This window comes from Scomber scombrus, chromosome 9 (genome assembly GCF_963691925.1).
Source record: "Scomber scombrus chromosome 9, fScoSco1.1, whole genome shotgun sequence".
NCBI lineage: Eukaryota > Metazoa > Chordata > Actinopteri > Scombriformes > Scombridae > Scomber > Scomber scombrus.
The window spans coordinates 25,688,529-25,712,870 of NC_084978.1; the positions used below are offsets into that span (position 1 = coordinate 25,688,529).

Genomic DNA, 24,342 nt, shown 5'->3' on the forward strand with positions numbered 1-24,342 from the left:
GATGCTGCTGGTGTGTGTGTGTGTGTGTGTGTGTGTGTGTGTGTGTGTGTGTGTGTGTGTGTGTGTGTGTGTGTGTGTGTGTATGACAGAGAGATAGAGAGAGAGGATGCAGGATATTTCAGTCAGCACTATGTTTCTTTTATTTCTTCTAAACTAACTGGAAGTAGCTCTAGTAAGATGAACCAGAAGTGACGCATCAGATGTTGCGATATGATGCGTGCCAACATGTGTCGTGGCAGCTGCTGGCTCATGATGTGAACTCACTGCCACTGTTAATGTATGCAAACAGCGTTTAAATGGAAGCATGATAAGACAGATCTGTGTGTGTGTGTTTGTAACAGTTTGCACAGCGTGCCACTGTGTTTACATTCGGCTCAGTGTGCAGAAAACACCTACTTACTGTAAATATGATAAATAAGGAGAGTGTGGACCTGCTTACCTTGTACACCTGACCGTAGGTTCCATTGCCCACGACCTCCACCAACTCAAAGATACCTGCTGGATCCTGTAAGGAAACGTAACATGGTTAAGAAGCAGAAATGAGAAGAGAGTAGTATTGGACTGGAGGGACGTGAAAGGAGAGTAGAGTCAAATGAAAAGCTGTTTTATAGACTCAGTTAGAAGTACTATAAGCTAGTGGTGGAAAGTAACTAAGTACATTTACTCAAATACTGTACTTAAGTACAATTTTGAGGTACTTGTACTTTATTGAGTATTTATATTTGATTCTACTTTACTCTTCCTTTTATTTGACTGCTTCAAACACAAGATGTGACACAATATATGACATAACAAGCTTTTAAAATACAACACATTGTTAAAAATGAAGTGGTTTCCAACCTCTTTGCCTTGTGACGTCTTACAAAAAGCAGTGTGTAGTCGGGCTCATATTTCAGATGTCTATTAATTGTGATATTTCTTTATGATACTGTATTTTAAAAGTAGTTTAAACTAGCTTCACATCCAGCAGCTACAACAGTAACATGCTGCTCTAACACTGATGCTTCACTACTAATAATCTAATGATGTCATATATAATAATACATCAGTCAGAGGGACCAAACCACTACTTTTACTGTAATACTGCATACTACATCACTCATAATACTGCAGTACTTTTACTGTAATACTGCATACTACATCAAGCTCATACTACTTATGTACTTTCACTGCAATACTGCATACTACATTTTGCTGCCAATACTTTTGTACTTTTATTGAAGTTTTTTTTCATGCATGACTTTTACTTGTGATAGAGGATTTTTACATTGCTGTATTGGTACAGTTACATAAATAAAGGATGTGAGTGCTTCTTCCACCACTGCTAATGGCATATAGAGAAGAACAATGCAGTGTTATGCAGGGGATGGGGACTGAGGAAATGGGACTGCAAATGTGGACAACAAGCTTCATTTATAAGGCATGACATTACTGATTTATCGGAGTATCATCACAATGTAAGTGCCACTATTTAACTCCATCTCCTGTGTTGTAGAAATAATGCAAGTACCATGAAACAACATGACATACATTTGCACGAGACACTTTAAGAGACTAGTGGGAATAGTTAGAATAAAGTGAGTTAGGTTCTAATACTGTGTCACTTAGTAAAAATGTCTCTTTTTAATGTCATTAAACAGACACTGTTTATTTTTGCGGCCTCTCTAAATGTCTCCTACTTGTTGCATGTCAGCTTTTCAGCAAGGCAGCCAGAGAAAAAAAGTCCTGTGTGTAAACACTGCAGCTTGTAAACTTCCACCAAACACAACACAATGCAGACAGAAAGCATAAATGTTACAGGACAGCTTAGAAGGAACTCATGTATAAAGTTAGCACACAATGAAGTTTGTTTAACAGTACATTAAATCAGTGCAGACCGTTAGATAAACATAAAACTTAACTCCTGACTGCTTGGAACTACCGTTAAGTTTTGAAGCGACACCCACCACATCCTCCAATGTTTACTCAAACATTTCATTAAACACACAGGCAGGCGTTTTTTTTTTGTACTTACTCGTAAAGCAGCGAGGTCTATGCTGTCCAAACTCCGAGTGGTGTTTTCTCTCGACATTGCTGCCAATTATGTTGTCAGCACGGTTAATGTTTGTAGTCAAGACATGGACGGTCAGATTTCCTCCTCTACTAGCGTTAACGAACTAACGGCTCTCCCTTTACTCGGGTCCATTCTCAAGTTTTAGCAAGCGATATCAAGATAGCACACGTTCTTAGCTACACTTCCGGGAAGACCTTTCACAATAATTGTCAGCAGCCTGATAGAGGCTTTAGAAGTGGTACTCAAAGTTCAACAAGGGGAATTATTTATTTTTCACTGTAATTCTATACAACACAGTGACAGAATTTGTGACTATTGTGGTCATGAGTTTTATACACTTTCTGTCATAAAACATCTGTAAACAAAAATCTGGTCAAATGGGGGTCTGTTGTCAAATTTGTGTCAGTTTAGGGGTCCTTGATGTGAAAAAGGATGAGAGCCCCTGAGCTATAGAGCTTCACTGAAGAGACTAAATCAAATTTAAAAAAAACAGACAAATAATATGATATATCAGAGCAGATTTACGTTTATGTAAATTAAGTATGTATTTAAGTATGTAAATTATCTAACATGTATGCACACGTGTGTTTGAAAGTTTTCTTTTGTTAAATTAAGTTTCTTCTGTGTTTTATGTACTATCTCAAACCCAAGTCTCACTCTGACCACTTCTAAGCTTTAATAACGAAAAATCCCCTGCGTCCGGTTGTTGTCACTCCGTCTAGCTTGACAAAGCTGAGTTTTACTCCTGAGAAGAGACTTTTTTTCTCTTCTTCGTTGAGTGACTCAGAAAGTTTGACAACCACGGAGGCAAGGATAAACTTTAGTTTTCATGCTTTTTGCGTACAAATGCAGCATAGTGAAGATGACTAAATGTAGCATGAACAACTTCCACGTGTGTCGGTGTGTACATGTGCCCGTGTGTTATTCTCAGAGAAGCTCTCTGTCAGCACTATTCACGTTAACACCATCTTAATGTTTCACAACCAAGTATATTATTCGAGTTTTCATTCAGTAGGAGAGCACTGCTGTTATTTTATCATTTATTTAATATTTTCATAATAAAAAAACATCCATGTTCACCCATTACAGATGACAGCAGTGATTTTAAAGTTGCAGTCTGTAGAATTTAATGGCATATAGTAGAACAGACTTTGCAAAATGGAACATATTATTCATAGGTATGTTTTTATTAGTGTATAATCATCTAATAAGATACAATATGTTTTCAATAGCTTTGAATGAGCCCTTTATATCTACATAGGGAGCGGGGCCATGGTTGTGTAAACAGGACTGGATACAGCATTGGAGGCGGGGCCCTGTTGATTCCCATGAAAGCTATTCAGTGGTTTGTGAAGCCAAAAAATGCGCATGCTCTATGGGCCCCATAAAACAATTAAATTGCGGGGCTCTTTAGACTTTCAAAATGTGATAGGATCAAATTCTGATTAATGAAATAAATGATATAACATTTTAAATCTGTTTTTTTTCCCATGATTGTGTGCGGGAAATGTCTTGTTGGGCCCCTGTTGGACCTGTAAGTTGTAATTCCATGGTTTGGCCACTTTTGGGGCTTTTCCACCATACAGTTCTAGCACTACTCGGTTCAACTCAACTCGATTCTACTCGTTTTTTTTTTACTTTTCCATTAGGGATAGTACCTGGTACCTGGTACTTTTTTAGTACCTGCTCTGGCGAGGTTCCAAGCGAGCCGAGCCGATACTAAAATGTGACGTCAACAGACTGCCGGCCACTGATTGGTCAGAGTGTCGTCACTGGAAGAGTCATGAGCGCGTCATCCCACACAAGAATCAAAACCCGCCATTTTTAAATACCGGCAACAGCGTTACAGCGATTCTGCTCTCTTCTCTTGCCTTGTGTGTGACAAAAGCCACAGGCCAAGCAGCAAGTACACCATCGCCTCCATGTCCTCCATTGTTTATGTGTTTGTGTCGCATATAAAACGAAGTCACGGCAGTTTCGTGCAGCTGTGCTATTACGACCCCGACCACGCTGAGGAGGTACTATGAATTAATGGAAAAGGTAATTCCTGGTACCAAACTGAGTCAACAAGCCTAGTAGTGCTAGAACGGTATAATGGAAAATCGCTATTTGTTAAACTGGCCTCAAAGTCCAGCATTGTTCCTGGGGACTTAGAACTGGCCCCTTTCTACATTCTCGCCATGTTGCACCGACGGATTTCTATAGCAGCCTAAAGCAGACAAACTAAACACCAAAGTCAGGTGGTTGCAACCTCACCACTATATGCCACTAAATCTTACACACTGCACATTTAAGCTGTACACCTTTAACAGCAGATATTTAGACATGTCAAGTAGGAAAAGCACAGGTGTAATTAATAACATTAATAACGGCTGAATTCCATTTAGCAGTCTGTGCTTGGGGGGGGCGTGGTGTTGAACATGCTGGCTCACTGGCTTCTGGCACACATACAATGGAACTGAGCCATGATTAATGTTATTAGCTACAACTGGTCTCTGCCTGCTTTGACACTTTAAAATATTCGCCGGTCCACTGTGTAAAATCCAGCCCCAATTACCATTAAGGAACTCAACCTTTTTCACAGCAGATATTTTGACTTGTCATGGCAGGAAAAGCACAGGTGTTACTAATAACATCAGTGATGGCTCTTTTCTATTCAAGTGAGTCTCAGTGAGCCACGACAGCGTGACAGTTTGACAGCGAGCCAGGAAGCACGATAGCAGTACTCTGAAACGGAAGCAGCTAGATGAAATTCAGTCATTATTATGTTATTATTTACACTTGGGCTTTTCTTACTGCGACATGTCAAAATGTCTTTTGTGACAAAAACTTTTCCGCTTGCAACTTCAATGCAAGAAACAGTAGGTAGCTAATACACCTTTTCACAACAGACTTGTTTGAGTGTAAATGGTAAATGGACTGTACTTATATAGCGCTTTTCTTGTCTTTTTTGACCTCTCAAAGAGCTTTTATACACCATTCATACACCATTGGCACAGCCATAGGGAGCAATTTGGGGTTAAGTATCTTTCCCAAGGACACATCAACATGTGGACTGGAGGAGCTAAGAGTCAAACCACAGATCTTTCAACTGGTGGATGACGCGCTGTACCAGTACCAGAAACTTCTTACATTGTGAATGCGGGTATATCTTAGCACATCTAAATGGAATAATCATTAATCCTGTTAGTTGCTCCTGTGCTTTTCCCGCTAAAACAAAGTCAAAATGTCCACTGCAAAAAAAAGGTCCTATAATTACTGTAATCTGCATGGCAGCCTGGCAACCATAAATGGTTGCAAACTGAATGAAACAGCAATTTACTATGATTTAAAAAATAAATGCTATCAAGTGTCCACCTCTAAACATAACCATGCCATTATGTTTGACCAATTTTCAAGTATAATATAATTATTTTCTATGTAAATCTGTAAAATATACTAGAGAGATGGAGCTTGACATTCCAGTCTCCTGACTGAAGCAGTGAGTCACAGTCAGCATGGTGAAATAAGGGTCATTATGTGGTGGGACATATCCACTGGGTGTGTGTGTGTTTGTGTGTGTGTGTGTATGTGTGTTGGGCAGAAACAGAAAGACTATGCTAGAGTTGTGTGTGCTAGTGTGAGTGTGGGAGAATGAGAGAACGACGGCAAGTGACTCTCTTGCACCCTCTGTATGTGTGTTTGTGTGTGTGTTAGTGAATGTGACAAATTAGAGAGCGAGAGAGGGGAGGGTGGCTGTGAGCGTGCAGTGTGTGTGAGTGCAGTTTGTGTCGCAGTGAAGAATGGTCTCTCTGTGGTCTCACACAGTGGCCCTGTTCACACCAGGGTCAGCTGCCTACACACACACACACACACACACACACACACACACACACACACACACACACACACACACACACACACACACACACACACGCACACGCACACGCAAACACACACATTTCTGGACACTTATCCAACCTAAATAAGACAACATTCTCAGAAACAATTGAATAAGAACATTCCAGAGTGATAGAAGCTGTGTGTCTTTTTGTCCATATCGCCATCATTTCTTTCCTTCCGTGTATGTAAGCGACAGAGCGACAGAGAGCGAGAGAGAGAGAGCGAGAGAGAGAGAGAGAGAGAGAGAGAGAGAGAGAGAGAGAGAGAGAGAGTGTGTGTTTATATGCAGAATGCAGGCAAGCAACATGTAAGGTAGCTGAGATTCCACTTATCTAAACTACTTCCTGAGGACACTTGCACACATATAAATGCATGAGGAAACATTTAGTGTTAAACATCGGTGTCAGTACCTCGGAATTGAAGAGAAGGACGGTGGGTTCTTATTTGGAAAGGCAAAGCAATCTACTTTATTCTATTCAAACTTGACTATAACTTAGAAAATAGCTTGCACACAAGGAAAAAAGGAAGAAAAAAAACAATATCGGAGTGCCCCATAGCCAAGTGGTTACAGCATATGCCACATACCTGCAACATCCCTGGTTTGAGTCTGGCAAGGGATCTTTGTTGTATATCTCTCCCCTTGTTTCCTGTTGTTTTCTATGCCACAAGTTTCTAATAATAAAGGCAAAAAATGCCAAGGGTCAGTAAAAGACAGTAGCAAAAAGAAAAGCTTAACAAAAATAAGAGTCTGACAACACATCTGAATACATCTCAGATCCATAGACGCCTGATCCTGCAGTTAGGAACATTAAGAACTAAAAGCATCCACTTAAGTCTTTGAATTGAAACTCATACAGTAAGAACATCAGTTTTAGATCAGCTGAGAAGGACAGGTATCAATCGAAGCAGGCTGCACAGTAGATGGCTATCGATCATCTTCATGAGATGTCAATGTGAACGTTTTCGACCTACACCTGACTGGACAAACTAAAATAGTGCCATATATGTCCATAAGTAAGTAATTTCATCATTTAAGGACTGCTAATTTCTTAATAGTTAGTGTACCGAATCACATACTGAGAAGATCATTATAAGACACCTCATTTTGTTGTAAATCGGTAGGTATTGACACTCTGACTCTGACTCAAGTGCCTCTGACCAAGGCTTTTAACCCCCAACTGCTCCAATAGGGCTGCTCAGTAATGCAGAGATAATACTGTGTGTGCACTGGACAGCTTCCAAGTGTGGATATGTGGTGACTGAGGGTGAAGCAAGGTGTTGCTGAATAAGGGCATTCATTCAGTTGACTCAGCAGGTAAAAAAAAGCTACTTTGTTATAGGCTAATTCTATTTACATGTACAGATGCGTGACTAATTTCGAGAAAAAACAACTTAATGTGATTTGTTAAGGTGTTAGGGCCACAAAGAGCCTTCAGAAGACTGTGTGAAATCATAACCTGATGCACACGTTGAAGGAAAGTGGAGTAAGCAGTGGTGTCAGAGGTGAGCGAAGATGAGACTTAGGGAGAGAGAAATTGAGATGGGAGAAACTCATTGACACCAGGTAGTCAAAATGGCTCAACGGTGTCCTAGTTTTGGCATGCTGGCATTCCAACCTTGTGATGAATGATGTACCCAAACCAGGCCTAGTTCCCAGGTTATAGGAGAGCTGACACTGAGTCAAACATAGAGAGTGTGGCTTCTTGTAGGTCATTCTCAACCCAAATTGGCCTCACCTCTCCCAAAACTCATAGCTTGCAAATTGTAACTTGGAGCTGTCTCAAGTTTGAGTCCTCCCATGCCAGACGCTCAGTTGTGTAGGACCCTCCAACCCAGCTGTCTTGAAGGGAATTTCTGCAGTTGGAGGTTGTAAAAGACACAAATAGTCAGAGGCATGGGGTTACAGAGTAGCTGCAAGAGAAGCAGCAGACCCTGTAGATGAATCCAGGAAGTATGTGTATAACACTATGATCTATGTAAAGGATCAGGTTTTATCCGTACTTGCCAAGAGATCCTGTAGAACCTTCTACATGCCAACCAGGGACCATTAAATACCAAGTGGACAGCCTACATGTGTTGATGGTGAACCGCCACCATAGATATTTTTTGCTACCTTGGTTCTCTTCTGTTTGCTGTCCAGCGTTCCAGTTTTTACATTATTAAGGGATGCATTTCTTCTGATTCCAATGTAAGGAATCATGGAGTCATGGAGTAATCATAAGCTTGCGAGTAATTGCTGGTGTGGTGATATGTCCACAGCACACCAGACAGAAGCAATATTTAAAGTTTTTTCCCTACGTGCTCTCTTGTAATTCATGTCAGGCTAGTGTTTTGAGCCTGACTAGCTCTCACATTCACATAGACCACCTTACTATAGGAGGGTGCCAACCGTAAACATCCGTAAACAACTTGAACACCAGAGCTTTCACAGTGCTGAATGCCACTGTAGTAATGACGGTGGTGCTTGAGAAAGCAAAACATAAAGTGTGGTAATTAAGTTGAGGTCACTTAAGAACCATAACAGTTTAACCTTGGACTTGTCAAAGTATTTACAGTGCAGCTACTGCATAACAACATTTCCTCACATTGAGATGGCATTTCTATGTTTTTATTCATTCGAGAACATTTGGTCCTTAGTACAAGTAATACAAGAACAAGCACTCACATCACTCATCAGATGCCTGGCATCTCAAACAGTTTTCGGCTGGGAGGAAACCCCACATCATAGATCGTGCAGAGCTATATTGAAGTGATTCTCACAGGCTGGCTGAGCACATTTCTTTATCTGTCTCTGCCTCCCTCAGTGTCTCTTTATCTGGCCTTTTCTCATGGAGGAGCTTCAGACAGATGTTTACTGACTTTTGTAGACACACAAATGCAGTGACATTGAAAAAGAACACCATGTGACAGGATATTCATTCTGAATGTAGCGTAGACTCACAGTACCTGTCTACAAAGGATGCTGGATGATAAAGCAGCCTTGGAGGTCAGGAGGTCATGAAATGAAACTTTGGCGATTAATTTTTGAGCAGATAAGGTGGAACATACTGTGAAAACGAAAAGCTCATGAAGCAACATGTGGACACAGGATTTTCCCCACAATTAAAAGAAGGTCAAAACTAAAGAGTAATGTTTTGGAATCCTTCTACATATAATTGTCATTTCTTCATTAAACATGATTGGAAACTTAATTGGCAGCTACCACTGACTTTATTGACATATATTGTGATGTTTCCCTCATAATCTCTCAATTCCCACAACACTGCGTTCTCTCTTATGCATCTTCTTACCACAAGAGAGTGCTGTTGCTTATGTTTGCATTTTCTCTCATCTCCAGAGGTGGAAAGAGAACTGAAATATTCTACTCAAGTAAATTTAACTAGTACAAGTGAAAGTACTGGTCTAAAAAATATACTCAAGTAAAAGTAAAAAGTAGCTTGTTAAAAATGTATTTAGAGTAAAAGTTACTTTTTTAAAGTGATGGGACATAAATCTCTAACTAGTTGTTTTGATTAAAGGTAAAGGTATACATTTACAAATTCAACTTCAATGACAAAATTAAATATGTCAACACACGACATTTACAACATATATGGACATATGTGTCATTTTAGTGAAGACCATCCCATAAAACAGTTTCAAACAACACAACCATTGAATTGAAGGTGGCATTAAACCGGGATTCTGTAGACCAGGGGCGATTGTAGACCCTTTTTTGGGATGCTCTAACACCCCTAAATTTACGGAGCCCCCGAAGGGACATGAGGCAAAAAAAAAAAAAAACAAGGTGGGAAAAAAAAGAGGCCAGTTATCTCAGGATCCCGACTTACCTATGTCAGGATCCCGAGATAGGTAAGTCGGGATCCCGACTTACCTATCTCGGGATCCTGAGATAACTTTTCGAGGTCAATGTACTTCCGGATCAGTTCAGCAGCCATCGGTTCAGCAGCCTCGGCTGCCTCTGCCCGTTGCCTCTTGAAGCAGCCTCGCTTCAAGAGGCAATGTGGAACCATGGAGGGGATTTGGATTATCTTTATATTTGAGGCCAAGTTCGAAATAAAACTCTATGAACTGCTCCATTGTTGTTGTTCTTGTCTTCCATGATACCAAACTGACCCGGAAGAACATTGACGTCACTACAGAGCACCTGAGGGGACACAGAGAGCAGGGGGAAAAAATCTGTACTTATCTCGGGATCCGGAGTTAACTAAGTCAGGATCCCGACTTACCTATCTCGGGATTCTGACGCAGCTAAGTCGGGATCCCGAGATATGTACAGATTTTTTTTCTTGACCTCCATGTCCCCTCGGGGGCTCTGTATAAATTTGATCTCAGCACCCCGAAAAATAAATATGAAACCCTCCATAGTCTCTAAAAATTGTGTGGGAAACACTGAATTATTATTATTTATTTATTTTAAACACTTGCAGGGCATTGAATGTCAAATTCCCATTAGGAGCTGAGCCCCTCTAAAGGTGTGATCCTAGTCCTACAATCGCCCCTGCTGTAGACCATCCTTTTTTTCACCAACAGTCATACTGCAAATCTATAAATCAATACGGGTCACGGTCACAAGAGCAATAACTTTTCTTTAAATGCATCAGCAAAGAAGACCAAACTTTTAAGTACCCCTGTTAAAAAGGCTGTGCCCCTGTGCACCATTCGCTAAATTCTCTCATTTCCGACGCTGTCCTTGCACTTGAACGCATCATTCAAAATGCCTGTACCTGCAGAGTGAAACAGCTGCAGAGTGAGACAGATGACGGCACGACGTCTAATGGACATTTCCTTAGTTAACTCAGTAACGGAGGTGATTTAAAATGTAGCGAAGTACAACACTTCACACAAAACATACGTAAGTAAAAGTAAATTTACAGATTTTTAAAACTACTTTAAAAAGTACAAGTACACAAAAAAACTACTCAGTAATTACAGTAACGCGAGTAAATGTAATTCGTTACTTTCCACCTCTGCTCATCTCAAGGCTGAACTTTAACTTCCTATGAGAAAATAACCACACTGGAGGTGCAAGACACTGTCTTCTTTCGGTTCATAATGATGTCAGTCATATCAGGAAGGGGCTTCTATACAATAGTATGTTTGGGTGTCCTTTGATTTGTTTCTTCCCTTTTTTATTCATTTGACTTTTGTCTGTTTTGCAAACATGGGATAGCTTTTAGAACCATAAAACATACAATTTTACTCAGGGCCTTGCAGCTCTTCAAACATCACATCACCATGTTTCATTTCCTCTCAGCCGTCCGACCACAGTATGTGTCTGTTAAGCTGTAGCTATAAAAAGTTTAAAACCATGTGTAGGTTAGTATTGATAAGACGCACATTGATGAAGCACAGGGGTGAGAGAGCGGAAGACGGAGGGGTAAGAAAACAGATATCTAGAAATCAGATTGAGATTGTGTTGTGTGATCTACATGCGTCTCCCTCACAACCACTAGACAAAAATAATCATTACTCAGAGCAGTAAAACAGTCATTTATATGTTTCACTTAAAATATATATATTTATATACAGTATGCATGACAGATAAATTAATTCAAATGACATGTTTTTAAAATCATACATAGATAGACACAGACATTTCAGTTGTATCATTGAATTATTAATCTGCTTATTTGTTTCAGTGTAGCAAGGTGTGCTGCATAAAATGAAATATTCATCCATCGAAGTGTGGCAGCTCCACCACTGATTGATTTTTATGGAAAAGCCTTCATTGACTGCTGGCTCAGTTGATTTCTGTGAAGTCAATTCATAATCTCTCATTTTGCAGCTACAAAGTAATTACAAATTAATGGTTTTCAGAAATGTTCCTTAGTTTCATTACTTTGGGAAATGGCTAACTTGATACAAGAAGCTGTTTCCTGCATTTTCAACTTCTACATGTACACACACATGCTTGGTGAGTCAGCAGTGCTAATTAGAGCTCTCTGGTGACTTACTGTTACTGTTAATGAGCCTGTCAAACAACACCAAACTTCATCATTAGAAGTTAAAGATGGTCAATATTAAAAAATATTTATAGATGGTTTCAAAATTCTATAATGAATTATGATCAGGTGTGTGTGTGTGTGTGTGTGTGTGTGTGTGTGTGTGTGTGTGTGTGTGTGTGTGTGTGTGTGTGTGTTTCATTACAATTCAACCAATACCTTTTAAGATATTTAACTAAAAAGCAAAAAACATCAACCTAATAGCAGCATTAGAGGAAAAGTCTGGATACCACAAAGTCATTGGGGTTAATCCCGGACAAAGAATGTATGTATCAAAGTTCATGGCAATCTGTACAATATTTGTTAAGACTTAATCTGAACCAAAGTGAAGGACCTACCAACTGATGGACCAACGACCTCCACAGAGCCAGTGCAGGTGCGTATTATCAGTGATAACACTTCTCAAAGTCACAGTTTATGTTTTAACATGATGTTTCATTTACCTCCACTGTTGGCAAATAAGTCAGAAACCATATAACAATCCCTTTCTTTCTCATTACAATTACTCCTTTGGCTACTTCATGATATATACTCAGTTGCCAGTTATGGAGTGTACTAGTGGATACACTTGGCTAAAACTATTGCTGTCTAATCCAATGGCCCTGCAATCAACTATACTTCCATAAAGACTATGATATTCAGTCTAACACATTTGCATCAATGAGTTGAATGAGTTTATATTGAAAGTTGAATCAACACCTTTCAAAAACTGTATTAGCAATTGGTTTGTTGAAAATACTGTACATTTACATTTACATTTACATTTACATTTACATTTACATTTACATTTACAGCATAACTGCATAAGAAGCCTGCATCCATGAAGAGTGCTTTAATCTGAGAAGGAATTTAACATTATTTTCTTATTTCCATTCGGCCATATTTTCATGCAGAATAGATTTAACATGAAATGTACAGTCACACTAGGACATGTTATCAATGGTAGAAGCCACATCCCTTGCAGCGCCTGTTATGGGCACTTTTCATTGTGAAGTACTTTTCGTTGTTTAGTAAATTCACACTACGTCGCCTTGTTATCAGATCCACCTTCACTCGAAAAAGTTTGTGTTAAACATACATGCATTTGGGTAAAACTTTATTGACTAACCAAAGCAATTATTGCACATCACATTATGGAAAATGATTTCTAGCTTAAACTAATGACACAATGTCCCTCACCTGAGAGATGCCTGCATTCTTGCGTCTGTAAGGGTGCTTCGTATGAAAAAAAGCAATTTTCTTGGTGAATATTTTGGTTACAGAGAGTCAGAAAGCCCACAAGCGCAAAATGAAATGTGATCCCATAGAGATTCTAGTGGAAGAAGTGAACAAATATATTAAAATATAGCAAAAAAAATATTACCAGAAAAAACGCCAAATGGGAGAATATTTGTGACAAAGTCAATACTGTTAATAAAACCAAAAATATTCCACTCCAAAAATATTAACACAGGTGGGAAAAACTCAGTTCTCTGCATATTCTGTCATTGTGCCTCTGTCTCCTCCTCTCGACAGTGACAGTCATTTGTGCGCAGGTGATTAATACCTGCACTTCAAAGGTATTATTTATAGATGCAGTTACCGTTTGCAAAATGACTTTTAGGTTTGGTAAATCACAATGCGTGTGCTAAGTAACATATTTGCATTTTCTCCTCCATGTATTTTGCACACTGTGGTAAAAATGCACATATTGCATATTCATTAAGGTGAACGTACTAAATGGGCAGCTCATGCCGATAACAATCTTGCACATTTGAAAGACGCAAGTGTCAGTGCACCGCATTAGTAGATCAGATTGCACATTTTTTTGCGGTTGATGTCAAGCTTGCACATTTCTTTTACACAGGCTAACCTTTAGTTAATCAGGCCCTTAGAGTGCAAACAACTTCACAGTGTGGTATATGCTTGGCTTGCTAACTTTGTGTGATTCCTAAGGTTAATCACACACTTCCTAGAACTGTGAGCTGCCACCAAGAGCAATTTTACAAACTGCTTTCCATCTTAAAATGTATTTCAAAACCATTTAAATCTTTACAATGATGTGTGCTCTCTTTGCAAGAACCTAAAATATGAATACATTTTGCTTAGCCATAAGACATTTGTAGAAATAGAAATCTGTCTCACAATATCTGTCTTAGTATTAAAAGTAAGGTAGTAACTTACGATGTAAACAGTGGTGTTGTAACTACTGTACTGCAAAACAGAGGCCTATGTAGTTGCAGGATGTGCCTTTAACAGCTGTAAGGCTAAGGCAGAATTCTTTAACAGCCACTTTTTGCTTGAGTCTGATATGTTTCCCATGTATCCAAAAGCTGCTCAGAGCTCCTTAGTATTGTTGTAATGACAGATGTCCAGTAACAGCTGTCTTGGCATGGACTCTCTAAACAAACAGGTTTTGTTGTCCTGAACCAACCACCATTAGGAGGATTTGTCGGTGTAATTCCTAGATGTCTCATACACAATCCCACATACACATCTTCAATGTAAACAGCTTTTACATGTGCAGACGCCTTTAGAATCTTTTTAGGTAAATCGAATGAGAATACATAACCCAGTCCCATGGCATAAGGAGGGTACATAGACTCAGGGAAGGCTGAAAAAGGAAGAAACCACTTTGAGTTATGGTCTCGAAGAACAGTGGCGTTCAATGCCACTAGTCCTGTCATGTACAGATGTTGGGGGGCTTTCAAAAGCATGCTAACAAGGTTGTGGACATTCAGGAACATATCAGAGTCGACCTTCATGGCATAAGAGGTGTTGGGGCAGTGGTTGCTGAGCCATTCGAACATGACCATAGTTTTAATGGTAAGGTTACGGTAGCTGTCCAAGAAGTCACTCTGGAGAATGTCATGATGTTTCTGGCTTTCCTGTAACACCTAAAGACAGGGAGATAGAAGAACAGACGTTACCCTCAAATATGTTTTAGCTGCTTGGAATCAGTAGATGAGGATGTAAACACAACTAAGATATTATAACCTGTTGGTATGGTCAATTTATGAGAAAGTAATGGCCTGTTTATAGATCCAGTAGCTATGGAGCAACATTACCAGTTGAATGTAAGTCCAATATTCAGTCAGCGTTTTGTTCTGTTTTGCCATCAAAAAACTTCTGCTGGAAATTAGCAGCTTAAAGCAGCACTGTGTTCATGACCTAGCACCCAGCTTTACCTTTTTGCTGTTTGGTGCTGGGGGTGTATAATACAGTTAGATTATTAGAGCTTTTTTGAAAAATAGCTACTTGTTGGTGCTGCTAGAAAAGTGGTTGATTACAGTAGGACTTTGAATGAACCAAATCAGCAAAGTTGCGACCCATAAAATCAGAACAAAAATCTGAAATATGCTAATATAATAATACTCTTTGAGTTTGTTTTTTATGGGCGACCACTTTCACATAAAACATCGTCATTTGGTCTATTGATGATATAAAAATATTGATTAGTGCAGTTCATGTTATTATAGTAACCCTAACCCTTTCCTTCAACAAACCTCAATAATTCTTTCCCTTCCCTTGTTTAAACAGTTGTTTGATGGTTGAAAGTGACAGTGAATGAGAATGCAGTCATTTAAAAAATTAATCGACTAACTTGTTCCTCTGACCCATCTGCCTCTGTAGACCGTCCCAATAAGAAATAGTGGCTGATCACTTGACCCAGAACTTTGGTCTCTTTGCCCCACGTGTTGCGGATGGCGTCACGGGCCTTTCTGTTGTGAGGTGCGACTGGAATCATAAGAACCAAGAATGGTCTTTCCTGCCTACATCTATTCCGTTCCTCCAGTATGAAATGGTACTGGTGCGGGTATGCCACAAAGTACGGTGAAGATGGTGAAGGGTCAGTTGATGGGGTCTGTGCAAGCAGAGAGGGTTGGTGTTTATTGAGTGTTACAACTTAACTTGTCTACGCTGTAACATTAAAAAGATAAAATATTTGTCTGTTAAGGTATGATAAGACAAAAGGCAATGTGAATTTAGACTCTGATTTAATGGAGCAGTGTGTAAGATTTAGTGACATCTAGTGGTGAGGATGCAGATTGCAACCAGTTTAATAGACCTCCCCTAACCCTTGCCTTCCAAGCAGGAGAACCTATGGTGGCCGTGAAACTTGTGAAAGATGCTAAAGCCCTATCCAGGGCCAGTGTTTGGTTTGTCTGTGCTGGGCTACTGTATAATATAAAGGGCTCTAAGTTAACAAAAAACACAACAATTCTTAATTTCAGGTGATTATACATGAATTAAAACATAATTATGAATATGATATTCCATTTCTCCAAGTCTGTTCCGCTATATGCCACTAAACTCTACACACTGCACTTTTAATTGCACAAATTTGACCTCTGTAGTGTTTGAGCAACCTGTTGTTATACACCCAAAACACGTATTGGCCATAGAGATAGCTTTACCTAGCTGGAAGTGTACATTTGGAGTGTCTGTGTTTGTCACCACAAGTTTCCTCTATCTCTGTACATTATAAAGTAGATTTTATAAAGCCTAGGGATCAGTGTTGGGCAGTAACTTCATAAGTTATGTTTTTTTAGTAATGACCAGTGTAATGAAATTCAGTTTGAAATACAGTGAATACATTACAGTTACCAATCCTTCATATCATCACCCAATTTGGGGATTGGCTTGCTTGCTGTCTTGTGAGAAGTTTAGTGGATAATGAAATCTCAAAGCTTCACTGTGATGTAGCACTAGATTGCTTTCCATAGTTATCAGCAATAACTGCTATCTGGTGAGATGTCCATTTAATACCTCCCAACTGGCTGCTAGTTCAACCAGCATGTACATTATGTTTGCAAAGTAATTACTTTTTTTTTTGTCAATCAATGATTGACATGTAATGAGTAATTGTAGTTTGTCAGTTGCTATGTTGTAACATTTTCAAATTGCACATAAGTGTCTTTCCCTACAGCATGCAATGAAATAAAAAAAGACCAACCAAATGTTAACAGTGATGTGTGATGTATCACTGCTGACTCATCTGCCAACTCAGTGTGTGACATTTCTTATTATCACATTAACAGGGAAAAACAGTGCTGACATATTATGAGACATTTGTATCAACATGATCACATGTAGACCAATAAATATACTTACAATGCCAACTGTTGTCAAACTGTTGCAAGATTTGGTTGAACATTTGCTCATCCTAATTTGCCAAGGCTTGAGGTTTGAACTGCACCAAGCTAACATCACAGCTCCAATGATGACGAACACCAGGCCCAACCATTGTCTAACTCTGTGAAAGTGAAAATAGACGTCTTTAATGCCCCTTAACTACACATCAGAAGCACTTTACTATCCATCCCTGGATTAGAATCAGGAAGCACTTTGCTTATATTACCTCTCCCTTTACCAATAACATAGGCATTTCTCATTAGCTGTGATTTATGTGAAACTGCAAAGGAAGGAGTCACCATTAAGATCTGCTTTCATCAGAAACCAGCACAACCAAAAAATCCTCTGGGCTTAATGAAAACTCTAAAACATTTGAAGAGAGCTGTTTGATGCATGTTAACACATTGTTCATATTGATGTATAGCATAGTATACAGTACTGTATATGCTTTACAAGCTTCTCTATAGACAATGGACACTTGATTGACTTTATAGCCCTCATGGTACATATACAACAATCAGTCAGCATAATCAAGAAGGAGCAAAACCACATCACAGGCAAAGTGATTGTGAAACCTTAAAGGTTCATTATGTAGAATTTATTGGCATCTATAGGAAGGGACTTGGAAGAAATGGAATATTACAATCATAAATATGTTTTTATTAGTGTATCATCTAATAAAGATGTTTTTCGTTACTTTGGAGTGAATATTTTATATCTACAGAGGGACTGGATCCTTTTCCACAGAGCCAGCCATGTTTCTACAATAGCCCAGAATGGACAAACCAAACACTGGCCAAGTTTAACAGCCACAGTAGGTTGTCCTAAATGCTTGCCAGGAGAGGTGGAGGGGTGTTCAGTTTGTTGCAGTTTGCAACCTCACCACTAGATTCCACTAAATCCTACACAATGGTCCTTTAAAAACCATTTAGCTCCAGTTAAAAACAACTCTAGTAACTTTTGACAAGGTTACATCATCTTGTGTAAACAGTAGAACACCGATAAAACAGTATGTAGGCTAGTTTTCTTTGTATTGAGTTATGTTAATGTTAGAATTAATCTCTTTAAACAGATATCTACATACAAATGCAGAAGGAAGGCTATATGGAAGGCTACATGATCAGTGATAGTGGATGGGTTCGAAGATTGTGTTAGAATTCACCTTATGATAATGCCTAAGATATCCCAAAAGAAATTGGTTTCCGACTTATAAAATATACTGTGAAGCCAATGAGGTGTTTCAATTGCCAGGAGTTTGGACACATAGCTAAAATGTGCAAGAGCAAGAGGAGATGTACAAGGTGTTGTGGTCGTCATGAAAACAGAAAGTGTGGTTCTGGTATATAACTGAAATGCTGTAACTGTGAAGGTGAACACAGTGTTGTGTATTGCGGCTATAAAGCAAGGCTTTAATACAGCAGATAAGTGCAAAAGGCAGACTATCTTATGCCAAAATGACTGGACAGGAGAAACTGAGCAGGGGGGAAATCTAAAACAGAAAGAATCCTAATTATTGTCAAAGCAGTTGTTCTTCATCTGGACATGATAGGTAAGACAGGAGGAATGCAGGGATGAGTTAAGTATTCAGACAAGTCAAGAAGCATAAATGTATTGGTGGGATGCGAGAATTTTTATGGCTAATGTTCTGGATTTCAAACAGTTCATCTACAGCTGGGAGGAAAATACAGAACTTTTGTGTATCCAGGAATCTTGGTTAAAACCAAGCTTAGAGTTCAGAATAAATGGATAAGTGGCAGTCAGGTAGGACTGCCACTTATCCATTAGTGGGGCAGGAAGGGGTTGTGCCACCTATGTGAAGGAGGACATTCCTTTCACACTATTGATATTGGAACTGGGCTGGAGTGTGTGGTTATTGAAGTGTGGGTAGAAAAAAACTGTATGGTTATACATTTCTATAATCCTTGCAGAAAATTAGAATTCAGCAGACTTGAGGGAATAGAAGGCATAAATAGAGGAAACACTGTGTGGTTTAGAATCCCCAATTCACATAATGCGGTATGGGGGAGTGAATAAAACTGATTACAATGGCCAGGTAGTAGAAGAGTTGCTGGATGTGAAACAACTTGTTTGTATTAAATAAACACAAGGATATATGTAAATAATGGCAAGGAATACGTGCTAGATCTGATGTTTGTAACCATTATTTTAGTGCTATTATGTGACCGACAAGTGTATCAGGAAGGGACTGTTGGCAGTGAGCATTATCCAATCCAGTAAAATAAATACAGGAAGGATACAAGACCACAGAGAACACAGATGGACATTTTAGAAAAGCTAATTGCGGAAATTTCATGAGTGAATTTGATAAACATTTACATCAGTTTAGTAGTACTAGTAATATGAATATAGAAGATTAACTGTAATCTAATATAGGGTATAATACCTTAGAAACCGGTGTATAAGATGCACCTTAAACACTGATGTGTCCTCTACAGCAGTAAAATACAAAGAGAGGTTGGATCCGGATATGATTATATATAAAAGGCCATCCACACTAAGAACAATAACTATAACAATAACTATAACGCTTCAGCTGTGTCAACAGCTAATGAAAATAGATAGGCTACTGATGAGCCGTTACTGCTGTATGTTGTACGAAACAATTTAAAATAACTGGTGGATGCTGATCCAATGTGTTGATCAAAAGTATTGTTGGACACTAATTCTAGACAACAGCAGATGTTGAAGAACGATATGCAAAAAGAGGACAGATGAGCAGGTTTTATTGAGCCGTGACAGAGTATGAGCACAGATCTGAAAAATAAAAGATTCACTAACTCTGCCGTTTTTCCACTGGATGGCACAGAGGATGATGCTTTGTTTGACTCTGGGACTGACACAGAGTCTGAGGACGGCAACAAACATTCAAGTGTACAAACAAGCCCAAGCAATGATTAGGAAAACAGTAAGACAGGCAAAGAGGATATATTAAAGTGAGTTCTGTACGTCAATTGGGAGCACCACTCAGATAGGAAGTATGGGGGACGATAAAGAAAACGGGAGGAGATAGGAGGGAATGGAACTCCCCTGGTTTGTCTGAGTATCAGAAATTAATTGGTGATAACCAATACAGACAAGGCTGAGCTAATAGTAAATAACTTGTTGTAGTACACAGCTCCAATAATCTGGCTGAGGAAGGAGAGCAAGGCAGGGAAAAAAGCTAAAGCTGGAAATATGGAGGCACAAGGGAGAAAGAATAGCAGTGGTTATTAAATATAGACATCCCATTTATTGTTATCGAGTTGATTTTTTCAAAAGAGGAAAGAGTACACCAGGAAGGAGGAAAGAGTACACCAGGAAAGAGGAAAGAGTACACCAGGAGAAGACTTAATATATTTTATAGTTATTAAATATCTTAGTGACATTAAGTCAGTTTTATTTATATAGCACCAAATCATAACAGACGTTATCTCAGTAAACTTTTCTCATAGAGCAAGTCTAGATAGATAGATATATACTTTATTGCCCCTGAAGGGAAATTTGTCTTGGACTCTTAAGTGCTGAGACAGCTGCTGCCATAGTTAAGAGCAGTTAAGAGCTGTGCTCTTTAAGTAAAAAAGACTCAACAATCCCCCATGAACAAGCACTGGTGGACAGCAGCAATGAAAAACTATCCTTTAAAGAGAAGAAACCTTGAGCAGAACTGGGATCTAGGTGGGCAACTAATTGGGTTGAAAGATAAAGAAGAAGGGAAGGGGAGAGAGAGAGATGGAGAAGCACAGCTATGATAATAATGACAATAGCAGCAAAAAAAAGAAAAGAAAAAAGCTTTTTTTTGTCATGAGGCTAGATGCTAGGCCCTTCTGGTCTTACATTGTTCAGAAGCTCTGTGTCCATCAGGTACTGCTGCTTCATTTGGCCGACATATAATCAGATGACCATAATTTGATTTTCACTAAGAAAAGATCATGCTCGGCCACCCCAAATCACGTTTGTTGTTTATGCAACTACCAGAACAACATGGATGAAGGATGTTTGAATGTTGACCCCACAGCATTTCAATCCTCCACTTTGTACCTAATCACACTGGTCTCTCCTTTCTTGGGATGTACAACAAATGACTATTGTGTGACCTTTTGAGAAATAGCGCCACTAAAACTAATCCGGACTAACAAAGCAACCCTGTCCTCATTAATGGACAAACTATTAGAAACACCTTAAAGTATAAGGCATTGCTGTTCAACAGCACCACAAACTACACCCTGATCAAAAAGCTGGAACTGAATTAAAGCTGCAAGCAGCGTTGGGGCGGGACCTCGCACACTTTCGCACGTCGGGCCGTGGCGAAGCGGAAAGGTTTCTGTTAGGGGCATTTAGATGCCTTCAGACCCAGACATTTATCGGACACTGCAATAAGTAGATGGAGGTTACAACTAGTGGCAAAATAATTCAGTGCTTCAACTTGTGCCAGCTGCACACAAACACAGTCGTTTCCATGGTAGTTAACGACTGGAGAGCATGACAACAGAGAGCAGCACAGGCAGCAACCTGAATGGGAGAGGAAAAGGGTGCACATGTGGGTGCGCAGATCAAAAAGTATAAAACATAGGAAACACACAAAATTACACACATCTATAGATGAGACTTGTGGCTACATTTTAACCTTTGAATGGAGTCTGTAGCTGAAGGTATGCAGGAATGGTGTATATATTTTGAAAAGCCTGAAAAATCGTGTATGTAAGTCTTGATAAGAAAAACAATTGAGTTTTGGTTTGATCTTTGTACGACATTCCTATCAGGTGTAGTGGATGTCTAAGTGTTTCAAGTTGGCCATAAATCGGCGATAATTGTACATTAAAAGAAAAACTGTGCACTTCCTGTTGGATTTAGGTCAGGGGTCTCAGCGCCAGACCTGATGTGCTTGCCAAATTTGGTGAGTTTTTAAGCAGGTTTAGGGGGTCAAATTGAGGCTCAAAGAGGCGGTAGAATAATAATAGAAAAAAAAAAAACGACACAAAAACAATAGGGTCTTGCCTCCAGGCAAGGCAGGACTCGCCTTTGCCTTTCGGCTCGGTCCCTAAATAGTCTCAATAAAAAATGAACATTGGAACCTCCATGAAGGTAGGATTTACTGCAGGGCTGTTGATGAGACAGCATTAGCTTTGGCTAGGTGTAACTAAGAAACTGGCACCTGAATATATTGATATAGTCCATTTTAACAATGTGTAAAAAATGTTCAGGCTTCTCCTGGCAACACTACATGACAGTCATTATGGTAGTTTAGAGGTAACTAGCGGCAGTGAAGGTGAGGTAAATTCTGCCGTTTAGTGCACAAGGTTCTGCAAAGATTCCCAGGTAATCTGCCCCATCAAGGAGAAGCCATAACACAGTTAGCAATTTCAGTCATTTAATGTAATGTATTATTCGAGTCAGTGCATGTATTGAATATTATATCACTGAATGTGATCTAATTTTTTTTTAAATCTCCCCCAGCATATGCATTAGCCCTGATGGAGTCTCTGAGGAAGGACTACTCCATGTAACCAAAGTCCTCCAATGGTCTGGGGCCCCTTTCCAGTTCCTCCCAGCAGATCACTAAACTCAAGGTGGATAGCCTGTAGCTTGCACAGCTCTGATGGTTTAACACAGGAGTTTAGAGAGATAGACAGACAGATAGATAGATTGATAGATTAATATAGTTTATTCACCCCATAGGAGAAATTCATGTATCTAAGAGCTCATACAAATACACAAATAAACACATATACATAAATATATAAGACCAATTCATATACTGTATACAAAAAACCTAAAAGTTAAAAAATGAAGGAAAAAATAACATTATGTTTAAGCGATGGTTCGGCGTAATTTCGACCTAGCGTCATATGCACCATGAGGTCTATCTAATCACCACAAAATAGTGGAGTTAGAGCCATCAGCCGATTGGCTTAGTACAGGCGCAAGATCCCGCCTAGCACATCTAGAGATCTGTGCGGGATCTCGAGTGACCACACGGTATTTCAGTGATCGCACAAGATGTTTACAGCTTTAGCAGTAGCAGCAGAGTAAAAGCCATCAGGTAAGTGTTTATTTTAATAAACTCCTGGTGTACGTACAAACTTTCCAATGCATCGATTTATGAGTAAAGACCCTATTTGTACTACTGTAGAAGTTTGATAACAATCCCGGCATTATTAGTGGAGTAATTTACGAGATACACTGGTGGTTCCGTTAGTGCCTGTTCCGTTAGCCATTCGGCTGATGGCTCTAACTCCACTATTTTGCGACCAAATGAAAAAAAAGGGCTGAGGCATTGATTAGATAGACCTCATGGTGCATATAACGCTAGGTCGAAATTACGCCGAAACCATTGCTTTAAGTTAAGAACTAAACCCTTCACATATGTTGTGATTTTCAGTTTGCAGTTAGACATTTTTACCAGATTAATCCTACAGTTCATATTCATATTTTCCAAGAGGTTACATTTACAGTTCCAGTCTGACTTAATTGTTTCGTTGTTTATTTATTTGTATTTGAAAAATGGTAAGAGATTTATCGGGAATTTTTGGGATAAAATTTAAATCATGAATGATTGAGTGATGATCTTTTGAACATTTTCACTGTTTACTCATGGTAATTAATAATAAAAAAAAAAGATTGTCTATGTATTTTTAGTTTTATTGTAACATTTTAAAATAGCTAATGAAGTAATGTGCAGCTTTTGCGGTATCTGTTCTGTGCTTTCTAGTTATTTTTAAGGAACAGTGTGTAAGATTTAGTGGCATCTAGTGGTGAGGTTGAAGATGGCAACCAATTGAATACGCCTCCCCTCACCCTCAGCTTCCAAGCATGCAAGAGAACCTGTGGCTGTGAAACTTTCGAAAAATGCTAGAGGCCATCTCCTAGAGCAAGTGTTTGGTTTGTCTGGCAGTGTCACATGGTGGCCTCCGTGGAAGAGGGATATAAAAGGCTCGTTCTAACATAACTAAAACACAACAATTCTTACTTTCAGGTGACTATACAACAATTAAAACATACTTATAAATATTATATTATATTTTTGCCATGTCCATTCCACTAGATACCATTAAACTACATACTGCACCTTTAAAAGGGTAAATTGGTCTTTTTTAATTTGACCATATTTTTGAGATACATCCGGATACATCATTTAAAAATGTACATTCAGTATGTTTGTATGTATGTCAAAAATAGACACAGGTGACAGGAAACACCTGAATAAATGAGTGGAGAAACATAACGAATGCAGATGCTTCCACACAGGTGCACTGCATGCAAAATGTACAAATTGGCATAAATTATGTT

General features: G+C 39.1%; 2 protein-coding genes across 2 annotated transcripts in view; both read right to left on the reverse strand.

Moving 5' to 3' along the window:
- LOC133985913 (mitogen-activated protein kinase kinase kinase kinase 4-like) overlaps nt 1-2,181 on the reverse strand; it is a gene marked incomplete in the record, with an annotated part of 64,843 nt that extends 62,662 nt beyond the window's left edge. Inside the window, 2 exon segments of the mRNA XM_062425655.1 lie at nt 440-505; nt 2,015-2,181. Coding sequence (XP_062281639.1) covers nt 440-505; nt 2,015-2,071 — 123 coding nt within the window.
- Nucleotides 2,182-7,715: 5,534 nt separating this feature from the next.
- Nucleotides 7,716-20,931, reverse strand: LOC133985644 (beta-1,3-galactosyltransferase 1-like). Its single transcript, XM_062425298.1, has 8 exons — nt 20,890-20,931; nt 15,524-15,784; nt 15,178-15,186; nt 14,354-14,816; nt 10,165-10,306; nt 10,052-10,082; nt 9,810-9,924; nt 7,716-7,789 (listed from the first exon to the last, which is right to left on the reverse strand). The coding sequence occupies exons 1-8, from the start codon at nt 20,929-20,931 to the stop codon at nt 7,716-7,718; spliced, it is 1,137 nt and encodes a 378-aa protein (XP_062281282.1).
- Between the last annotated feature and the right edge of the window lie 3,411 nt (nt 20,932-24,342).

Excerpts from the sequence above, each read along its gene's own strand:
- LOC133985644 (XM_062425298.1), bottom strand. The coding sequence starts at position 20,931 with ATGAAGCAGCAGTACCTGATGGACACAGAGCTTCTGAACAAT. Across the intron at positions 10,307-14,353 it reads GACAAATCCTCCTAATGGTG|AGACTATGGAGGGTTTCATA; the intron begins GTTGGTTCAGGA and ends CACAATTTTTAG. Across the intron at positions 10,083-10,164 it reads GCGTCAGAATCCCGAGATAG|GTGCTCTGTAGTGACGTCAA; the intron begins GTAAGTCGGGAT and ends GTGTCCCCTCAG.